At 32.6% G+C, this 20,074-nt stretch overlaps 1 protein-coding gene across 1 annotated transcript in view; it reads left to right on the forward strand.

The window, feature by feature from the left end:
* The window catches only part of Smp_137210 (hypothetical protein), a gene marked incomplete at both ends in the record, with an annotated part of 37,363 nt that extends 19,179 nt beyond the window's left edge, over positions 1–18,184 (forward strand). The window contains 8 exons of the mRNA XM_018796187.1: positions 804–1,152; positions 2,089–2,383; positions 5,134–5,425; positions 6,802–7,130; positions 8,594–8,904; positions 10,772–10,852; positions 16,632–16,776; positions 18,042–18,184. Coding sequence (XP_018646913.1) covers positions 804–1,152; positions 2,089–2,383; positions 5,134–5,425; positions 6,802–7,130; positions 8,594–8,904; positions 10,772–10,852; positions 16,632–16,776; positions 18,042–18,184 — 1,945 coding nt within the window. The remainder of the gene's footprint in view (positions 1–803; positions 1,153–2,088; positions 2,384–5,133; positions 5,426–6,801; positions 7,131–8,593; positions 8,905–10,771; positions 10,853–16,631; positions 16,777–18,041) is intronic.
* Positions 18,185–20,074: the final 1,890 nt, after the last annotated feature.

Below are 20,074 nucleotides of genomic sequence, written 5' to 3' on the forward strand. Positions count from 1 at the left end.
CAGATGAAGAGGAAATTAGGAAAAGAATCTGGAAGTGGATAAGACATACATTGAGGAAATCACCAAATTACATGACGAGGCAAGCGCGAATTTGGAATCCTGAGGGGAAACGGAAAAGAAGAAGACCAAAGAACGCACTGCACCGAGAATCGCAAGCCGATATGGAAATGATGAATAGCAACTGGAAACAACGGGAAGGGATTATCCAGGACTTAGTTTGATGGCGAATTCTGGTGAGAACCCTAAGCCCTCCCCACGAGGGGTAACAGATGTAATAGGTGAGTTCTACGTTTGAAGAGACTACAATATCACCTAAAACTGGCAAATGGGATGAATGTCAACAACACGACTACAGGATAAGCTAGGCTATTCTACTACACCTTTGCCCCCTACCTAGAGGGAGAAAACCAGATTCAGCCAAGAGAAGTGTATATTCGACAAGCAGTCAGGAGCACGAACGAATAGGTACACACAGAAGAGCATACTAGAAAGGGAAATGAATGAATGACATTTAAGGTCCTTCCAAGTGGGATGTACAAACTGAAGGTAAACGTTGGGACTTTGGGCGCAAAAATGAGAAATTCAAATTTCCAAAATAAAATTATAAAATTGAGACATTTAACTAGTGATTTCTGGGGATCTGTCATCCCCAACAGTTGGTAAGTAAGTAAGCAAGCAGAAAACACGCCAGTTAGTTGTTATTTTTTAAGTTTCAAATCATTTTACAGTTAATATGGTTTATTATATTTTAATTGATCACGTAATTTCCAACACATCTACGTTTTTTATTTGTACAATTATAGTTTAAACGGTCTACCTACTGTTAGTTTAAATCGAATTAATTCAGTCTCTTGGTTCTCTGATTTGGTTGCTTTTGGCACTTTTGATGGTTTTGTAGCTGTTCGAGATTTACATAGTAAAAGAACATTGTTTAGATCAACTTGTTCAAAGTCACAATCAAATTATTTTGATCAAGCTCTTGGTACTTTTAATGAACAATATTTCGACCCAGATATAATGTTAGAAACAAATACTCCTGTTGTACATCCTTCATTAAATATTCGACGTTTATGCTTTACACCGGGTTTATCGACTTTTACTCGTCTTCTTAGTTTGCAGTTTGATTCCGTATGTGTTTGGGAACCAAGACAGGTAAATGCTATAGTGTATATCTTCTTCAAACCACTGCATTCATAGTTTTATCTAATTTGCAGTCGTTTAACTAATAAAGTGGAAATTCTTAGTATATACTGGCTTTATGTTTACTGATTTGCTTAAATACAATCGATTGCAATGGTAAATTAGTTTACATCGTTTAATTTTCTTATTAGTTCGTTGTGAGACGATTGGTAGAAATTAATGAAAACGGGTGAAAGAAAGGGTAGGTGAACATATGAAACTGGAATAATAAATGACAACTACTGTAAGCTCCCTATATATTGAGAATAGTATTAATTGGTAGCGAATAAAAGTAGTGGGTGAAAATATTGTTATTGCAGCTTTTATGCTAATATTCTCTATGTCCAAATGGTTTTTTAAAAATCATACCCATTAGCTGAATAGTCATTTTAATTCATCACGCAGGAATAAATAACCCAGTCTTCCTAAAGTAACACGTACCTTGACACAAATTATCTGTCTTTATATTGTGTAGGCTTTCAGCATTTCTTTTCTCTTAAAAAGCGTTATTTCTGTAGAGCGTTTGCCACTGAACTTCGTTCTGTTTTCTTTTTCTGTCATCCTGTCATATGTGTGTATCAAGTTGAAATTTCAGTTCCTTTTCTTAAAATTGGAATTGTTTTAGTTTGGCGTTCTAATGCGTGTTATATTATCGTGTATGAAAGCGAGAGTCTGTGAAATCATTGGTGTAAAGTAAAATTGAGCATATCAGTATTCTTATTTACATCATATTTTAGTTTTACTAGTCAGGTAGACAATACGTATGCATTAACGCTATACTTACCAATTACTAATCAAGCATAATCTTCTAATTGAAATTTTGTAGTATCTCCGTGCATATTGTAAGCATTTCTATAGGGTTGAATTATATATTATGACACTTTCTGTACGATTTTTCATTTCTTCCAGATGCTCCTTTTATGTATGATTGAATTCGGTGCATCAGTTCATAATTCCTCGATTTGTGCTGATTGGGTTTCTGTTGTTACTAAATCATCGGATAGAGCTTTGTGTATTCTTTTGGGTGGAGATGGTGCTTTACGACTTGTACAAGCTGGTCAAGCTAATTATGAAATGACAGTTGTCAATTATTCTAATCAATTAGTAAATCTTGGGAATACAATTTCTCGTGGAACTACTTTACAAGATCCAATTTCAAAATTTTACATTCAAAGTCCATTACCTGATAGACCTGACATTCAAGGTATTAACCAATATGTTTATGTACTCATGAATTGTTTTCTTGAGAAACTATTTCAGACCTTTCATATCGAGTATTTCTAATTACATTAAAATGTATAATCGTGAAACAAAATTAGTCTATCCTTTGTGACTAGAAACCCTAGAGTTTGCCGCACTGTTACATATAGGTTCACAGACTAATGTCAAAATCTATGGGTTATTAAACCAATACGTTGTTCGCTTATAAAAAGGTAAGTATTATATTGACAGAAAGTAAGGAAAGAAAATTATGAAGCTCAAAAAGCTATTTTTCGGCGAATTAGTTTGTGTGTATTTATCAAATAATTGGTTTATGATGTTTTTACAATCCAATTTTTGACTTATTAGTTGATATATCTCTGTATATTCATAAACTACAGTGAATTAACTTATTGCATGTATTTCTTCATGTTAAAAATACCTTAGTTGACTCGTTATTTATAGTATGTTGTGCTCTCGCGTTTTAATTTTTTATCCACGTCGTTTGTGAGCCTAGATTAGATATACTTCCGATGACCATTCCTCTGGCTTTCTGATTTTCTTTTTAGAGGGTTAGGAATGTGTGGATTTTGTGTGGAGCTGTTGATGGTTATACGTACGGTATCGGTTTCAGTGAACTCTGTTATTTTAGACGGAAACTATAACAGTGGTTGTATCGATGTTCACTCAAGTTTCTTTTAATCCATGTTACATGTGATGTTACAGCGTTTACTTTTTCCACCTATATGATTTCTATTAAAGAGTTTATACTTTGAATTCCTTGGCTTTTCGCTTATATATAAACCTATGCAAACGTTCGATAATTAATTTACTTACGTTGCAAGCAAGTACTTAAACTGATAGAATATCCTATTCATCAACTGTATTTCATAGGCGCACTCTGTTTTTTCCATCGATTCGGTAACTATGTCAATGTTCACTGTCTGTCAGGTCGTTTACATAAAGACATAAGAAAATAAAATACAATTACGGACTGCTCGTTTAAGTTTTTACTTGTCACAACGATTTAAAAGTTCTGGAAACATTCATTATGGTGACAGGTATAGAAATGCTGGTTAAAATGGGAAGGCAAAAAAGTTACAGCGGAAGAAAGTTTTTATCAGATTGAGCAGAGTTCTGAGTACGAATGAAACAGACAAATAGTATTATCAATTTTAAAAGTTGTGTTTTTTTCTTCAAAAAATCACCTCTTTAATGACCCTTTTCTGTATGGCTAACTCATCTACACACGGATTAGGTTGGGTAATTACAATCTAAATATTAGTGTGATAGGTGAAGGTTTGATAAAATTCTGCATTCATATAGTCTAAACTGCATACGGTAATTAAGTATGTGGGAAATACAAATAAACATGTTACCTCATGCGACGTTCTACGAAAGAGAATTTAAGCAAACTTCGTCCAGTTAGTTCTTTTATGTTTTCTAATCTTTTAAGCTTAGTGTTCTATCCTTATTCGTAAGATCTTGACAATATAGAGTGGTAAATGAATTCTATGCTTTTTTTATAGATAGCTCCAACTGAATCTTGTTTTTTCTTGAAAATCAAACAAGTCTTTATTAATACAATTATACTTGATGCAGTAATATTAGTCTATCTTAACATTGGACTGAGCCATGTTGGTAGGTGTAGACTACCTGGTTGGGATTCGCGAGATGATAGCAACCGATGGTTAGAGACCTTGAATGACATGGCTCAAAATCGTTTGCAATGGCGAAGGTGCATCCACTCTTTGTGTTCTACCAAATTCTAACCTTTTGTATTCTTCATGTCCCTATCCTTTTTCTCTTTCCAAATTTATTTCACTGGATTATACTCCTTCAATAACATCTTCAAACCCTAAGCTTTCACATAATGCTTATACTCTTACTACTTCTACCACTATGGGATTTAAATCGACAACTTCATCTCTGTGCTAATGTGGTATGGCAACTCGAACTGATGTACGTACGTACGAAGTTCTACGTTGTGACTGACTGATCTTAACAAATAGTTAAACTAATGGCTGATTCATTTCGTTGATTTGCGTTTCGTTGTTGTTCTTTTTCAAGCTTATCTATTTCAACTATTATGATGAACACATATTTACTTTTGAACTAAGAAAGTTTATTTAAGCTCTGTGTAAACTTACTAGTAAATTGTAAAATGCAATTCTTCGTTTATGTTGTTGAACACATAAACTTGCTCAATCATTTTGATAATGAGCATTTATTTAACTGTCTGACAAACAATATTATTTTAGACGTTCTTTACATAGGTATACATCTTAGCTTGGTATTTAAGTTGGTTTATTGTTATTAGGCTTTGTATATTTTTATTGTTTTCTATAATAGTTCACTATAAAAAATAGTTGTGACTTAATGGTAATGTCGAGGCAATGCACATATACCAAGGAAAAAGATTGATAGGTTGTAGTCCTAAGCCATCAATAGGAGGATTCAAACAACCAATACAAATTAATTAAAATTCACCCCGTTGCACAAATCAATGACTATCTGGACTCAGTAATTAAGTAGATAGCACTAAGGGGTTTGAAGAAAACAGTACTGAATTCGATTCTTGAAGTAAACATGAACTCGAATGCAGGTGTATTCAGCTGATGAATCTCAAATAGGATGAACAGTACGTCCTGGATTCCATTGTTAGTCACCGTCCAACTCTGCTTAAAAAGTTCACTAAGGATTTGAGTTTAATCTCAGTTTGTTTGCATTTAGATTTTTACTTTTTCATTTTAGATCCTGTTTTAGTCCCGTCGTTACTTCCATCCATCACCGCTTTAAATATTCGGCATCTCTTACAACATCAACCATGGTGTAAAAGGTCTCGAAATATCCCTTCATCTAAAAATGAGAACTTATTGGTTGATATAACTTCTAGTTCCCAAGCGTTAACATGTGATCAGACCACCATAACTAATACTGAATCAGACCAAAGCTCTTATTCTAGCAGTGACTGTTCTCTTCTTGCTCCTGGTTTTGCAAAGATTCAGAATGCTGTAAATATATTCCTATATGGCCTCAAAACAAGGTATGCCTGTGATAAAATTTTTTCCGCATTTTCATTTCTAATAAACTTTCATCTTATGTACACCTATTGCTAGATTAAATGACAACTGATTTTAGGGAGATAATTCTCCTTTTCATATAATGTGTGACTTGATTTCTTCACATATACCATTAGTTGAACACGTTAATCGCTTTAATTACAGCAGCATTTACATGACCTCTGATAGGTTGGTTACTGAAAGGCATATATCACTTGCCAAATTTTCTCTCTTGTAGTAAAAACTAGATATTCACATATCGATGAACGAGGATACAGCACGTAACACCTGTTGATCTTCTATGCTGTTAGTAATACCCAACGTTCAAGTTAGGTGACATAAAAGCGTTCTTTTTAATTGGTGAAGTGCCAGCAGGAGGTTTAAGTAAATCATTTGACCCCACTATTATTGATATTTCCTCTTAGTACCCCTGAAATTAGCTGGAGTATATTAGAATGAATTGTCGTGTCTCCGAATACCTTATTGTAATTAGTCTTTTCTTATGTTACGACACATAACTAAGTGTTATTTGGAGATTGCTAGAGTATATTTTTTTTATCTCTAGTTATTGCAGTCCTGTGTTCATGCAGAGATTACAATTTGAATTAGTGTCTACAATCTTTTGGACTTCATGTCCGTCGTCGACTAGAACTTAACAACAGGTTTTTATACCTAGTTGAAATAAGATCTTTTATTACAATTAGCCTATCTATAACACAATTATTCAACCAGTGAGTTTTTTTGTGATATAAAGTGACTGATGACTTGGAAATGTGATATTTTGTTCCAAATCTCTATATGTTACATATTTTTAGTTTTGCTCAGGTTACAGTGTGGTAAGTCGAAAATTAGCTTACCATATTATCAATAGGTCTTTATCGGAATTTAAGGTTTATGGATGATTGCTTTGTGAGATATCGATTAAAATATACACCATCAACACATGCATTAATTTTTAATATAGAATCATGGATTGTGACTAGTTTCTACCTATTTTTTGTTCATTTATCTGTGGTACTAATTTTCTATTCCATTTTTTAATTGACTTGAAGTATGATGGACCTTGTGATTTTGTTTGGAAATGGCGTACAAGATTAAGTGGTTTGTAGACATGTTGAAAAAAAGTATAAGAGTGTTTCTGGAGCAAGAATTAACTCTGTGGAGTTTGAACTTGCCTACTAGTTGAATCGTTTTGTGCTTATCAATCAATGTGGCTTTTAATTTCAACATTGTAAGTATACCGTTATGTTAATAAACAGTGTGTCACTTGAATTGAAACTGTCCAGTAAACTAAAAACACACTATATAAATTTTTCTTAAAAATATCTCATATCCGTTTCTTTGTTCACTTACATTGTAGACATGTATTATCTACCAGTTTTATGAATCTCTCGAATACTACCATTATTGAACGTTGTTTATGGACTGCTCAATTATTTGGTGATGTATATGAAGCAAAATTTTGGCGATTGGTTGCAAATCGTCTACTATACAAAAAAGCTTTACATAACAATTCACAACAATTAAATAACCAGTTATGGTCTCGGTATTTTTTAGATTTATCTTGGGATTTTTTAGCTGACTGTGATTTATATCGTCAGAATGTTGAAAAGTTTATATCATGTATGGAAAAATCACATAATTCACCTACTGAAATTATGGATTGTGTTGATACACTAATTATGGTCGGTAAGTATTAATTTGACTAGGGTTTCGGTTCCGGTAAACGTGGCATCATAGACAGGTTTAGCGAAATGTTTGGAGATTTAGCTTATTGTCAGTAGTTCTCAGTCACACATGGATAATTGCTCCTATGAGAATATATTTATTATATTGTACCGAATCTTTATTTCCCGATTTTCACATTTACTGATTTACTATTTAACAACAGTAACTTGCTCGGTTTGAGAACGCATTGTCCATCAAAGTCTACTATCACTCTGTTCACATGACGGTTATTAGGAATTCCTTACATCTTTATTACTGTCCTTTGGATTAATTCTCTACTTATTATCCAGCCAAAATAGGGTATCGTAAGAGTCTTAGTCATCTTTTCTTGATTCTACATGTTCACAATTTGGTTCGTATCTTAATAATTTTAAAGTTACCACTGTCCTCATCGCATAAGTTTTGTAGGAAGCCGCCTCTATGTGAAAGAAGCAGACTGACAACATTTAAGGAAGATTGCATTTCTAATATTTATTAGCTACATCTGTATGTTCTGCCAACAGATTTTAACTGGTAAATTGATAGCCATTTCTTATCTCTGCTATATGGTCGTGTTTTACGAATTCTGGCCTAATTTAATCTTTGTTTATCACATTAAGTGCATCACAGTTCCATGTAAAACGACATCTTAGTAGAGGCGTCCATGCTTCGTAACAGAATTGTGCAAACCATGTGCTATATTTATAGCAGCTTTTCGAAACCCAAATAAATGGTTCCATTTGTTAGAAATAAGCAACTCTCTCTCTCTCTATATATATATATATATATATATATATAACAGGGGAATCCAGGATGCGCGTTTCGTCCTATTTGGGATTCATCGACCGTATGCACCTGCATCTGAGATGTTCACGTGAAGACTCGAATCCAGTTTTGTTTTCTCCAAACCCCTTAGTGTTGTCTGCTTAATTACTGAGTCCAGATAGCCACTGGTTTGTGCAACGGGGTGAATTTTAATTAATTTGTATTGGTTGTTTGGATCTTCCTATTTATGGTTAGGACCGCAAATAATCAGGGTTATGATTATTACAGAATTTCATTGATATCTCAAACCGATTTAAGTTAGACATCCAATAAAGTCCTGACAACACGGGATGAACATTTCTTCCTAGTATGTGAGTCCTCAAAATTGCGCTTCTAAGACCCCCGTAACGTCATGATGTTTAAATCACTAAAATTATTCATTGGATAGTCTACAGTCCACGTCTTAGTCTGAAGTGGTTCTGTGAACGTCATTCTAGGTTGATAAATCTACCATGACTATAAACTCACTCGTTCGATCCTGATTGGTTCGGAAACATAGTTTAACTTTATCAAGCTTGCGTTTTAATAACCAAACTACTAATTATTTTTATTATAGTTTTAGTTATTATCTGCGATTTTATTGTGATTGAAGTAGCATTAATTAATTAATTTTAATTTAGGTCAACAAGATCGTGCAGTTTCTTTATTACTGGAAACACCTGCAGATTCAAGTAATTATTCTATAAATATGTATCGTGCTTGCTTGTTTACGGCAAATATTTCTAGAAAATCTCTTCTATCCAAGTCTGATGTAAATCAACCTGCAGAGGATAATTATTTAAGTGTATTAAAATTAGTTGCTACAAATTTACTTTCTAATGGGAGAATTAATGACGGTATTGGTTTATTGTGTCTTATTGGCTTACAAGCTGATGCATGCCGTTATTTAGAATCATTCGATCGATGGGATCGTTCTGTATGGTTAGCTAAGGTAGTTATTTTATATATTTGATCATTTTGAACCGTATAATATCAATAATTAATTTTATTGATACAATAATTCTTTTTGATGATAATTTCTGTCACATACTGTTAATATATTAACAATAACAGGATATTTTCCTACACTAACTTAAAACTACTGAATACTATCATCTTAGAAAACTGATCTAAATGCAGTTAGGTGATAAGTATTTCATTAAAACAAATGTTTTATCCCTTTAACATATACTAACCAATAATGAATTCGTTAGTTTTGTTATTGTAATACGTTAACTTTTGACAGGATATACAAAATTCTCCTGAACATTCATCAGAACATCAGAAAATTTACTATTATTATTATTATTATTATTATTATTATTACTGGTTTTGCACTATTTCTTTTTGCTATTTAACTCACATGTCTTTATGCATAAAATACAAAATCACAACTATATTAATAAATGATAAATCTCAACAGACAAATAACTAGAATGTTTGTAATATAAAATTTAAACAAACATATTTACAATGACTTGCTTACTTACGCCTGTTAACTCCAATGGAGCATAGGCCACCGACCAGCATTCTCTAACCCACTCTGTCCTGGGCCTTCTTTTCTAGTTCTATCCAATTGTTCATTCTTCTCATGTCTGTCTCGATTTCTCGGCATAATGTGTTCTTTGGTCTTCAGGATTCCATGTGAGGGCTTGTCTTGTGACACAGTTGGGTGATTTTCTCAATGTGTGTCCTATCCACTTCCATCGCTTCTTCCTGATTTCTTCCTCTACTGAAAGCTGGTGTTCTCTCCCGCAGTAGCTTGTTGCTAAGATTTATAATTAATTAACTGTAATTTCTAAATATCAAAATATATTATAACATATAATAAGTCAAGTGAAATGAAAGTATAATGAATTGGTTATTTAATAAATACAATATTAAAAATATACTAAGTAATTTTTATTGCAAAATAACAGAAAAAGTTTCACATTTTTACTAATTCGTTTATCCTCTAGCAAAATACCTTTACATGAACTCACTGAATCTTTTTTGTTTTTCATCGACATTATTTAATAATGATAACTATGTTCAGATGTTTGTCTTGGTTCACGTTTTCTGTTCCTAGCGAATATTTGATCTAGTTCATATTATTATACACTAAGTTATAGGTTTTATTATAAAAAGTTATTGAATCAATACAGTGAAAACCAATTTTTTTTATAGATTTTGAAATGAGTAGTGGGTATTTCGTTCGAGTTCAGTTGTGATATTTCAATTAGTGACATTACCTTGAAACATTATGTTCGGTGGATTGAACATGTGTAAGAAATTTCACCCCAACAGCTTTTTCTTAGCACATTGATTCCCGACTTTAGGACTCGGTGGAAAAAGGAAGAGGTGGAAAGTTTATAATTTGGTACTTGGATATGATAGAAAACTGTGTAGGACTTGTATCTTGTAATTCATCATCACTCTCTGGCTGGGATCCTAGAGATGAGGAAACTCAGTAGTGATGTTATTGTACTTCTTTTTACAATCATCATAAAAGTGAGAGTGACTCCTTTAATTGAAAATATTTTTTATGGTTGCATTTCCAACTGAACCATATCTCCTATCATGTACTGTCCTCTATCACTGATTTATTTGGTAGTACACTCTTCTCCTTTTTTACTCGTTCATGTTATTATCATTGTATTTGGGTGCCACTTTTCTGTCGTTTGGCACACATTTTTACCAGAATGTATGCATATTGAACAAAATAGAATATTATATTTATTACTTGCTTATCACTAGACTATCATTTTTTCAGTTATTGTGTTCCTTTTCTAGTGTCTTTCATCATTTACTATTTTCACTTCTACCCGCCTTTTTTTCAGTGTACATTATCAATTGAAGAACATGATAAAGTAATGAAACGTTGGGCGTCCTATTTAGCTTCACCTCAGGTTAATCGAAAAGTATGTCCAGATTTGTTTTCAATCATTTATTTTCATTGAAATGTTTCTTGACAATTATATATTTCATTGTGCCATGTCTATTTAGGGTGTTTCAATTATATACTCATGTTTAGTTAATTTTCCCTTCTGTTTATTATATTTGAGTGTCGAAAGGTAGTTATTTTCACTAAAACACTTTTTCAATCGTTTGTTTTCTACGGATATTCAAATATTTATTCTCATCTTTTAATATAGGATGATAAAAAACAAAATGACACATGCCTAGACATCATTACTTTTCCCTAGTATTTGCTTCAGTAGGATTACAAGTATTATGAATGTGTTGGTGATAGTTGACTCGGAATGTTGAAAAACTAAAGCGCTTATTTATTATTAGCATAATATATGCGTAAATACCTTAGATTCGATATGTTTGCTTGTGTATATCAAACATTCCTCTCTAGGATTACATTTCCCCTCCGTTTGTATGCACAGTCTTAAAGTGCTAATTGATGAAATATACAGTAATATTTATATGCATATACGAAATTATTAAACCAATCAAGGCAGTTTATGAGTCAATGATAACTGGAATAGATTACATAATCAAAATTAATAATAAGTGAAAAGTACAAATTGATAGTGTAATGACAGGTGTACTAGTTGTGATAAGAATAATAAAAGGCTTGAATCAATGTTACATAATAGGAAAATAGGTCAATGATTAGAAAAATATAGACACTGAAATAACATTCATAGAAATTATAAGATTACGTAATAAGAAGTGTTCAGATAATTGGAATCGAATATTAGAAAAATTATAAGTAAATAATTGATAGGGGGGTGAAGAAAAATAAACGAAGAAAGAGTATGGAAAATAAAATTATTTATTAAGGCCAAGGGAGAGATAAGGGTGTTACAAATTTCTTATGAACACAAAGACTTGGGTTGTTGGATCGAATTCCTATAGCTTCTGCTATGTGTAGGAGACGAGATCGAACCCCATAAGGAAAAATAGTAGGAATACGATAAATAACTTTAAAAGACTGGTTTCTGTCAACTTCATGACCGCTATCAATCAAGTGTGAAAGAATCGAGCTCCGTATCGACTTGACCATACCTTTTCCTAACCACGAAGGGAGGTGTTCACTAACTCTTTGGTTCAATTGTCTGGTAGTGCGCCCAATATAGCTTTCTCCACAGGAGCAGCTGAATTTATAGATACACATAGAAGTGGCATAACCAGGCAACTTATCCTTTAGTTGGGGAATCACCATAGATCGTGTCGAGTAAGAAAGAAAGAGGTCGGCAGCATTAAACGTTCTCTTAACTGCTTTAGTCAGTCTATCCCGTAGTACATCATCAGCTAAATCGCCGTTGAATTGTAGTTTCAGGAAGAGTGGTTTCTTCGCAGCTGTTGATATCTTTACTTTCTTATTTGTTGAATGTAAATGTTTATTCAGGAATCCTTGTGGATAACCCCTTTCAATCAACATATTATGGATAACCTCTAGCTCATTGTTGATAGAATCGACTGAGCAAATCTTCCTAGCTCTATTTGCCAGACATTTGACTAAGTTCCTTTTATTGATTTTATTAATGATTGTATACGGACTGATAGATATCCTAAAACATATTGGAAATCGTTACGCCGGAACAAAATTTATCCTAATTCTCGAACCCTTAAACGACAGGCAATTAACCAGACAGATTCATTAAAAATGTACATAAACAATCTGGAAAGAAATCTTTCACAAAGAGGATCTACGGTAGATAACCTACCACCACAAATAAAATCACAATTTATGGATTATACTAACATGGTAGCGAAAAGTAGATCAGAGAAATTAGAGAGAAAACTAATTCAGTCACTGGGACATGATAAACCTGAAAGAAAATTTCCTATGGACCCTGAGCGGTACGTTCATAACTTTTCTAGTGTTACGTTAGACAGATTACAATTAGAGGCTTTGTCGCTCGGCCCTAGATTTTGTGACTATAGGAATAAAATAAATCAACTTGATACAGATGTGCAGTTTGAAAACTTATTTACACAAACAACAGATTTGGTCCCTACCTCTCCTGATGAACTTACTAGGTTTAAGACCACATTGGTGGACATCTGCCAACAATTCAAGAATAGTAAATATACTGTAAAAAATCCACTTACCAAACAGCATCGAGACGCTTTACATATACTTAAGAAAGATAACACTCTAATCATGAGCAAGCCTGACAAAGGAGGAGGTCTAGTTCTAATGGACAAAGCCGATTACATCGATAAAATGAACTCGATTTTGAATGACACGACTAAATTTCAGAAACTCAACGACGTAAAAGACATAAATATGAAAACAGAGAAAATGTTGACTCATTCACTCAAGGAATTAAAAAATAAAGGAATAATCACTCCGAGTATACACGATTCACTTAAACCCACCGGATCGAACATGCCACGACTATATGGTCTACCCAAAGTTCACAAGGCAGGTCTTCCGCTTCGTCCAGTTTTAGACATGTATAATTCACCCTACCATAAAACTGCAAAGTGGCTAGTTCAAATCCTGGAACCCTTACACAAACTAGTCGTCAACAAAAGCGTGAAAGACGTTTTTGATTTCATTTCGAAGGTGGAACATTTGAACTTAAGTGGTAAACGGATGATATCTTTAGATGTAGCTTCCCTGTTCACCAACGTTCCACTAACTGAGACTATTGATTTTGTGTGTCAACAATTGCATGAAAAACAAATCAATGTCGGAATTCCGGAGGTCAGTCTTAAAGAGTTACTTTTGAAATGTACAATGAATGTTCATTTTGTCTTTAATAATACATATTATAGACAAATTGATGGTATAGCGATGGGTTCACCTCTAGGTCCTATCCTAGCGGACTTTTTTCTTGCGAAACTAGAGAATGGACCCCTCAAAGATGTTATCAACAAGCTTGACTTCTATTGTCGGTACGTTGATGACACTTTTATTATCGTGGATCAGGACATAGGCAAAGTCGAACTACTCGAACAGTTTAATAATAAGCATCAAGCTATTAAATTCACATGTGAAGAGGAAATAGATAATAAATTAAATTTCCTTGACGTATTGTTAATAAAAAAAGCGAACGGTTCCATCAGTAGAAGTTTGTTTAGGAAAAGCTCTTCATCTAGCCAGTACACACACTTCTTAAGCTTCGTACCTATCTACTATAAAAGGAACTTAGTCAAATGTCTGGCAAATAGAGCTAGGAAGATTTGCTCAGTCGATTCTATCAACAATGAGCTAGAGGTTATCCATAATATGTTGATTGAAAGGGGTTATCCACAAGGATTCCTGAATAAACATTTACATTCAACAAATAAGAAAGTAAAGATATCAACAGCTGCGAAGAAACCACTCTTCCTGAAACTACAATTCAACGGCGATTTAGCTGATGATGTACTACGGGATAGACTGACTAAAGCAGTTAAGAGAACGTTTAATGCTGCCGACCTCTTTCTTTCTTACTCGACACGATCTATGGTGATTCCCCAACTAAAGGATAAGTTGCCTGGTTATGCCACTTCTATGTGTATCTATAAATTCAGCTGCTCCTGTGGAGAAAGCTATATTGGGCGCACTACCAGACAATTGAACCAAAGAGTTAGTGAACACCTCCCTTCGTGGTTAGGAAAAGGTATGGTCAAGTCGATACGGAGCTCGATTCTTTCACACTTGATTGATAGCGGTCATGAAGTTGACAGAAACCAGTCTTTTAAAGTTATTTATCGTATTCCTACTATTTTTCCTTATGGGGTTCGATCTCGTCTCCTACACATAGCAGAAGCTATAGGAATTCGATCCAACAACCCAAGTCTTTGTGTTCATAAGAAATTTGTAACACCCTTATCTCTCCCTTGGCCTTAATAAATAATTTTATTTTCCATACTCTTTCTTCGTTTATTTTTCTTCACCCCCCTATCAATTATTTACTTATAATTTTTCTAATATTCGATTCCAATTATCTGAACACTTCTTATTACGTAATCTTATAATTTCTATGAATGTTATTTCAGTGTCTATATTTTTCTAATCATTGACCTATTTTCCTATTATGTAACATTGATTCAAGCCTTTTATTATTCTTATCACAACTAGTACACCTGTCATTACACTATCAATTTGTACTTTTCACTTATTATTAATTTTGATTATGTAATCTATTCCAGTTATCATTGACTCATAAACTGCCTTGATTGGTTTAATAATTTCGTATATGCATATAAATATTACTGTATATTAGAGTAAAGCCTGATGAGGATCTAATCGAAAACAACATTGTTCGCTTAGATATGTTGTTCTAAATCACAATATGGGAATTTTTCAAATAATTGATGAAATACAATGTTTAGTTCATTGTTCTTATTTTTTTCCTACTTATATCGCTTACTATCGGTCTTCTACGTTTTCAATAAGGGACTATGTGCTTGTATAGCTGAATCAAGCTCTAAGCTGTAAGAATCATAATAAATGTAACTAAACTTAAAAAATAAATCTCTTATACTATTAAAATTAAGTAAATACCACCTTCGTTTATTTATGTTTCATTGATAATCACCAACCTGAAGTTATGGCAATGCGTAGTAATGTAGTATACACTCCTTGTTTATTTCCTTTAACTATTCGGAGTTATTTCAAAGTTAATATGTCAAAATAAAACAAACAAAATACTATCACTTCAGATGTGTGTCTAATTGTTATTTACGTGTCATAAATAATGTTCTCATCGGTTAGTAAATCATTAATAAAACATGGTTTACAATTATTATTCACGAATTATTTCGTCATCAGTGCAGTTGCTCATCATCTTTATGATTCATGCAATAGTTGTACTACCTATTCATTGGTTGACTAACGACTAAATGGCAAAGGATAATTCTTGTTTTTATCTATTAAAATAAACATATTTCAAATCTAATCTTGAGTCTATATTTTTCGAATTCTTTTGTTTACTTTACAACCATAATCTTTTTTATACGTAGAATATCCTTCTAAATTTGTAACTGTGACTAATTATTTTTAAAAAATTATGACCATTAGTACTCTGGTGTGGGTTACTGATATCCACATAAGTAGTATATGGTGATGGTCGAGCATTGAATGTATTTCAGTAGAAGGTCGATAAGGAGAGAACGGCAACGGCACGCAATTGATACAAAAATGCATGAACAATCATAATCGGAGACTATGGACGGATATTTGCAGAAGAAATAGTCAAATTGAGACAATTGATTGTTATTTTGCAAATTAACTGTTCACTATATTGTTCTCATATTTTAATGAGATATTGTTTAATGTTGTGCTAAAATACATTCGATTATCCCCACCCGTGTTCTTGTTCACTACAGTACTAGCATTTCTTTTAGATTTTCAACTTCAATATTTCAGGTGATCAACATCAGTTTAACACTTAAATCTCTTTACTTTGAGCCTATTACATTTTCGTCTGTGTAACACCAATATAAACATAGTCTCTTACTCAGTATCAATAATCATTACAATCATAAGTTATACTGGATTTTCCTCATTGTCAAACCCCAATCTTAAGGGACTGTTACAGATCACTGTGATTTATGTCGATGTATATGTATTAGCTCTCTCTCATCTATAGTCCACTGGACAAAAGTGTTACTATTATTATTATTAGCTTTCTATAGCTTATTGTTTATATTTTCAAGTCAAATCACTTAGCCAGATTTCTAATGTTTATAGTAACAATAATATGATTATTTTTTCTTTTTCTTTTTTTTATAAACAACTTAAAGGATTTTGCTATACTCATTTATGTTTATTTAGAAGATCATTCTAATGTTTTAAAGTTGCTTTTTAATCTTAAACAATATCAATTGGCAGCTAGATATCTGGAAGCATGCCGTGAATTAGGCTTATTGAATCCAACTGAAGAAACAGGTAAATATTTTGTTTTCTTTTTTTTTTAATGAACAAGGCTTATTATTGTTATTATTATTCTCCCATATAGAGATTTCATCTTAAAATTTTTTCTCATTCGTTTGGTGCATGTGTAGTCAAGGCATTAAACTCGTGGTGAACATTGTTTTTTTTCAAATTAGATCTTCATACATTATGATGATTGTTTAATGTATTTAGTTGTTAAAATTGTAGTGCCGTGCCTCGTTAATCGTTCACCTTGATAACCGTTATAATACCAATCTTAAAAGTGAGTAAAATCAGAAGGCAAAGAGAAGCGGCAACTAAAGTTTATTGTTAAATGACGCAGACCAGAAATTTACAGGCACATGAGCGAATATCAGCAAGGGAGTAACAAGCAATCACATAGGCAATTTATAGTCAAATTTGATAAGGGCACAGCAAAACCAAACAAAAGCTGATAATAGGATTTGCGTGCCCGCATATATTGGGGCGGAGTATGAGCCATCGAATGATGCTTAAACAATCAACATTTTGGCTAGAGTGCCATGTGCTCTAGTGGTCATAACAGTACAAAGATCATGTAAATTGTTATTATTCAAATGACGATGTCTGTTAAGTAAGTTAATAAAAAGGCTTAACCAAAATTAACCATAATCGAAATTGATTGTAGGCTGGTTGCTATAAAATAACAACTCATAAAAATAATATCCAGTTGTTTAAATTTAACTCACTCAAATAAGGCAGTACATTTTTAGCATAGTGATCAAATTTATTAACAAACGATTTACCTTATTCATCTAAATTGTTATTTAAGGACCTATTATTGAAGAAATTAGTTAATATAATGAAATGGTTTCTTTATAGTTAGTTATTTACTATTTCTCATTAGCGTATCATTCTTTTCATTAGTCAAATGAAATTTTTATGCCTTTTCTAACTGTTACGTAAGTAAAAATATATTACTTACTTACCCCTATTACTCCCAAAGGAGCATAGGGTGCCGACCAGCATTCTCCAACCCACTCTGTCCTAGGCCTTCTTTTCTAGTTCTATACAACGTTTGTTCATTCTTCTCATATCTGTCTCACTTTCTCGGTGTAATGTGTTCTTTCGTCTTCCTCTTCTCCTTTGATCTTCAGGATTCCATGTGAGGGCTTGTCTTGTGACGCAGTTGGGTGACTTCCTCAATGTGTGTTTAATTTGAGAGTATATATATATATATATATATATATATATATATATATATATAATTTCCTTTAAAATTTTTTTTCTTTTAAATACAGAATCATTTTACGAATCAATATTTATGGAATTTGGTTCATTTCTAATAAAACTTGGTCATCATGAAGCTGCTATGTATTATTGTAATTTAGCTGGAAAAATGGCTGATTCATTAAGAGATGAAATAGATTTTCTTTTGTCATAGAATAAATTTTTGAACTAACCACAACCACAACAACAATCATGATCATTACTGAAACTTAATAATAATGAGAAACCAAACAATTCCGTTTTTCGCAATTTCTTAACCTCATATATTTTTTTCCCGTTCATTCGTCATTTATTTTAACCAAAATACGAGTTGATATTGTTTACTGTGATAGATGGAACTATATATATATATATATATATATATAACGAATCATTTGACATGACTAATATTATATTCCGTTTTGCACACTTTCGTATTTTTTTTACTTGTCAGTGTGTATGTATGTGTGTGTGCGGATAAATCTATTTTTCACTTTTTTGTATTTCTGTTTTGTTTTTCTCAGAAAGTATATTCTTCTCAAGTTTCCTGCCTACATTTCAATTTTGTTGTTTTGAATTTTGTTTGTATCGTTGTTTTTCTTCTGTTTTCTATTTGTTTATATATTTTAAAAGAAAAAAGATGGGATGATCATTTCTACGTGTGATTTTCGACTTTTTGTATCGAATTTGTTAATATAACTGTTATTGCATGAAGTGTGACGTAAAAACACCACAAGTTATTTGAAGTATGAAACGTAAACTGTTGGTTGTTGGCTTAGTAGTTTAAAGATTAAGCACTTGCTGCAAGTTTTGATGATCGTAGTTTCGATCCTCTATGGAGTTTGTGGGTGGGCAACTTTTATGAGGAGTCTCATATTGGACAAAACAGCTGTCCAGTGCTTCCTGGTTTTGTGATGTCTTACATAAGTCAGTCAGCTTGTAGTTCCAGTAAACTTTTGGATTAGTTGTTTTCTCACTTCCATCGTCAGTTATGATTAGTATTTCAATTCAAGTTCGATACTAGATTACAGCATGAATAATAAATTTGTCAGTCATCTAATAATTTTCTCACATTCGATACTGGAATAAGGTAATCTTTCTGACGAATGAGGCTTTCAAACTGGATTTCAGCGTTCAATTCATTAATGGTAGCAGACGTTATCAACTTTTCAGCTACAAGCATTATCCCTTGATCCTAAATTAACATTAATGAATTTTCTCACACTCTATAACCATGATATCAACAGTTAAGAACTGCGATTAATCAAAATAGTTTTGAGGTACTTAATTTATCGCCCAATCAGCAACAAAAATGGTTGACATTAAACTCAATGGGATCTCATTCTGTCCATAGTTGAGTTGAATGTTTTATTATTTTGTTCTTTTTTAATGATACAAGGATGCGAATTCTACTTATATCAACGTACACTACTAAATTTGTCAAAGTGAATTGTTATCATGTTTAGCCATGTCGTGTAGATCTAGTTAGGGCTTTGAACTGAATACAAAAGTTTTATTTATTAGTTCATCTTTGACTTGCTAGAGTTAGAGATGTATAAGCAACTTGGTGAGGACAATTTTTGTATTTTCTCAGCACCGTTTTCATTGATCTAAAGCTAGATATTAAGTGCTTGATATGAAATAAGCAAATATTCTAATTATTTGTGGCCTTATTTATCATAAGAATCCGGGCTTTGATTATCTTAAATAGTTTCAATACTTGTTGCTTCTGAGATATTTTTCAAGCGAAATTGAATGGTGTTTATCATCACCTTACATAGATAATACGTCTAGTACATCTTTAATTATAAAATCTCAGAAACGTGGATTTTATTGAAGGATCTAATTTTCGTGATTCATACTTTATTTTTTATCCCTGTCTTTATATGATATGGTCGTTACGAATGCGCACCGAAGATTAAACTAGTGAGTATTGGACCTTTAGATCACTAAGGTGACATCCATCAGCTGACATTACTAGCTACAGTTAATCCTTGATATTGCTAAGCCATCGGTAGGTGACTGCTTATTAGGTCTACCTGGTTGACAGAGATTTTAAATAAGT

Source organism: Schistosoma mansoni, assembly GCF_000237925.1.
Source record: "Schistosoma mansoni, WGS project CABG00000000 data, supercontig 0176, strain Puerto Rico, whole genome shotgun sequence".
NCBI classification, from domain to species: domain Eukaryota; kingdom Metazoa; phylum Platyhelminthes; class Trematoda; order Strigeidida; family Schistosomatidae; genus Schistosoma; species Schistosoma mansoni.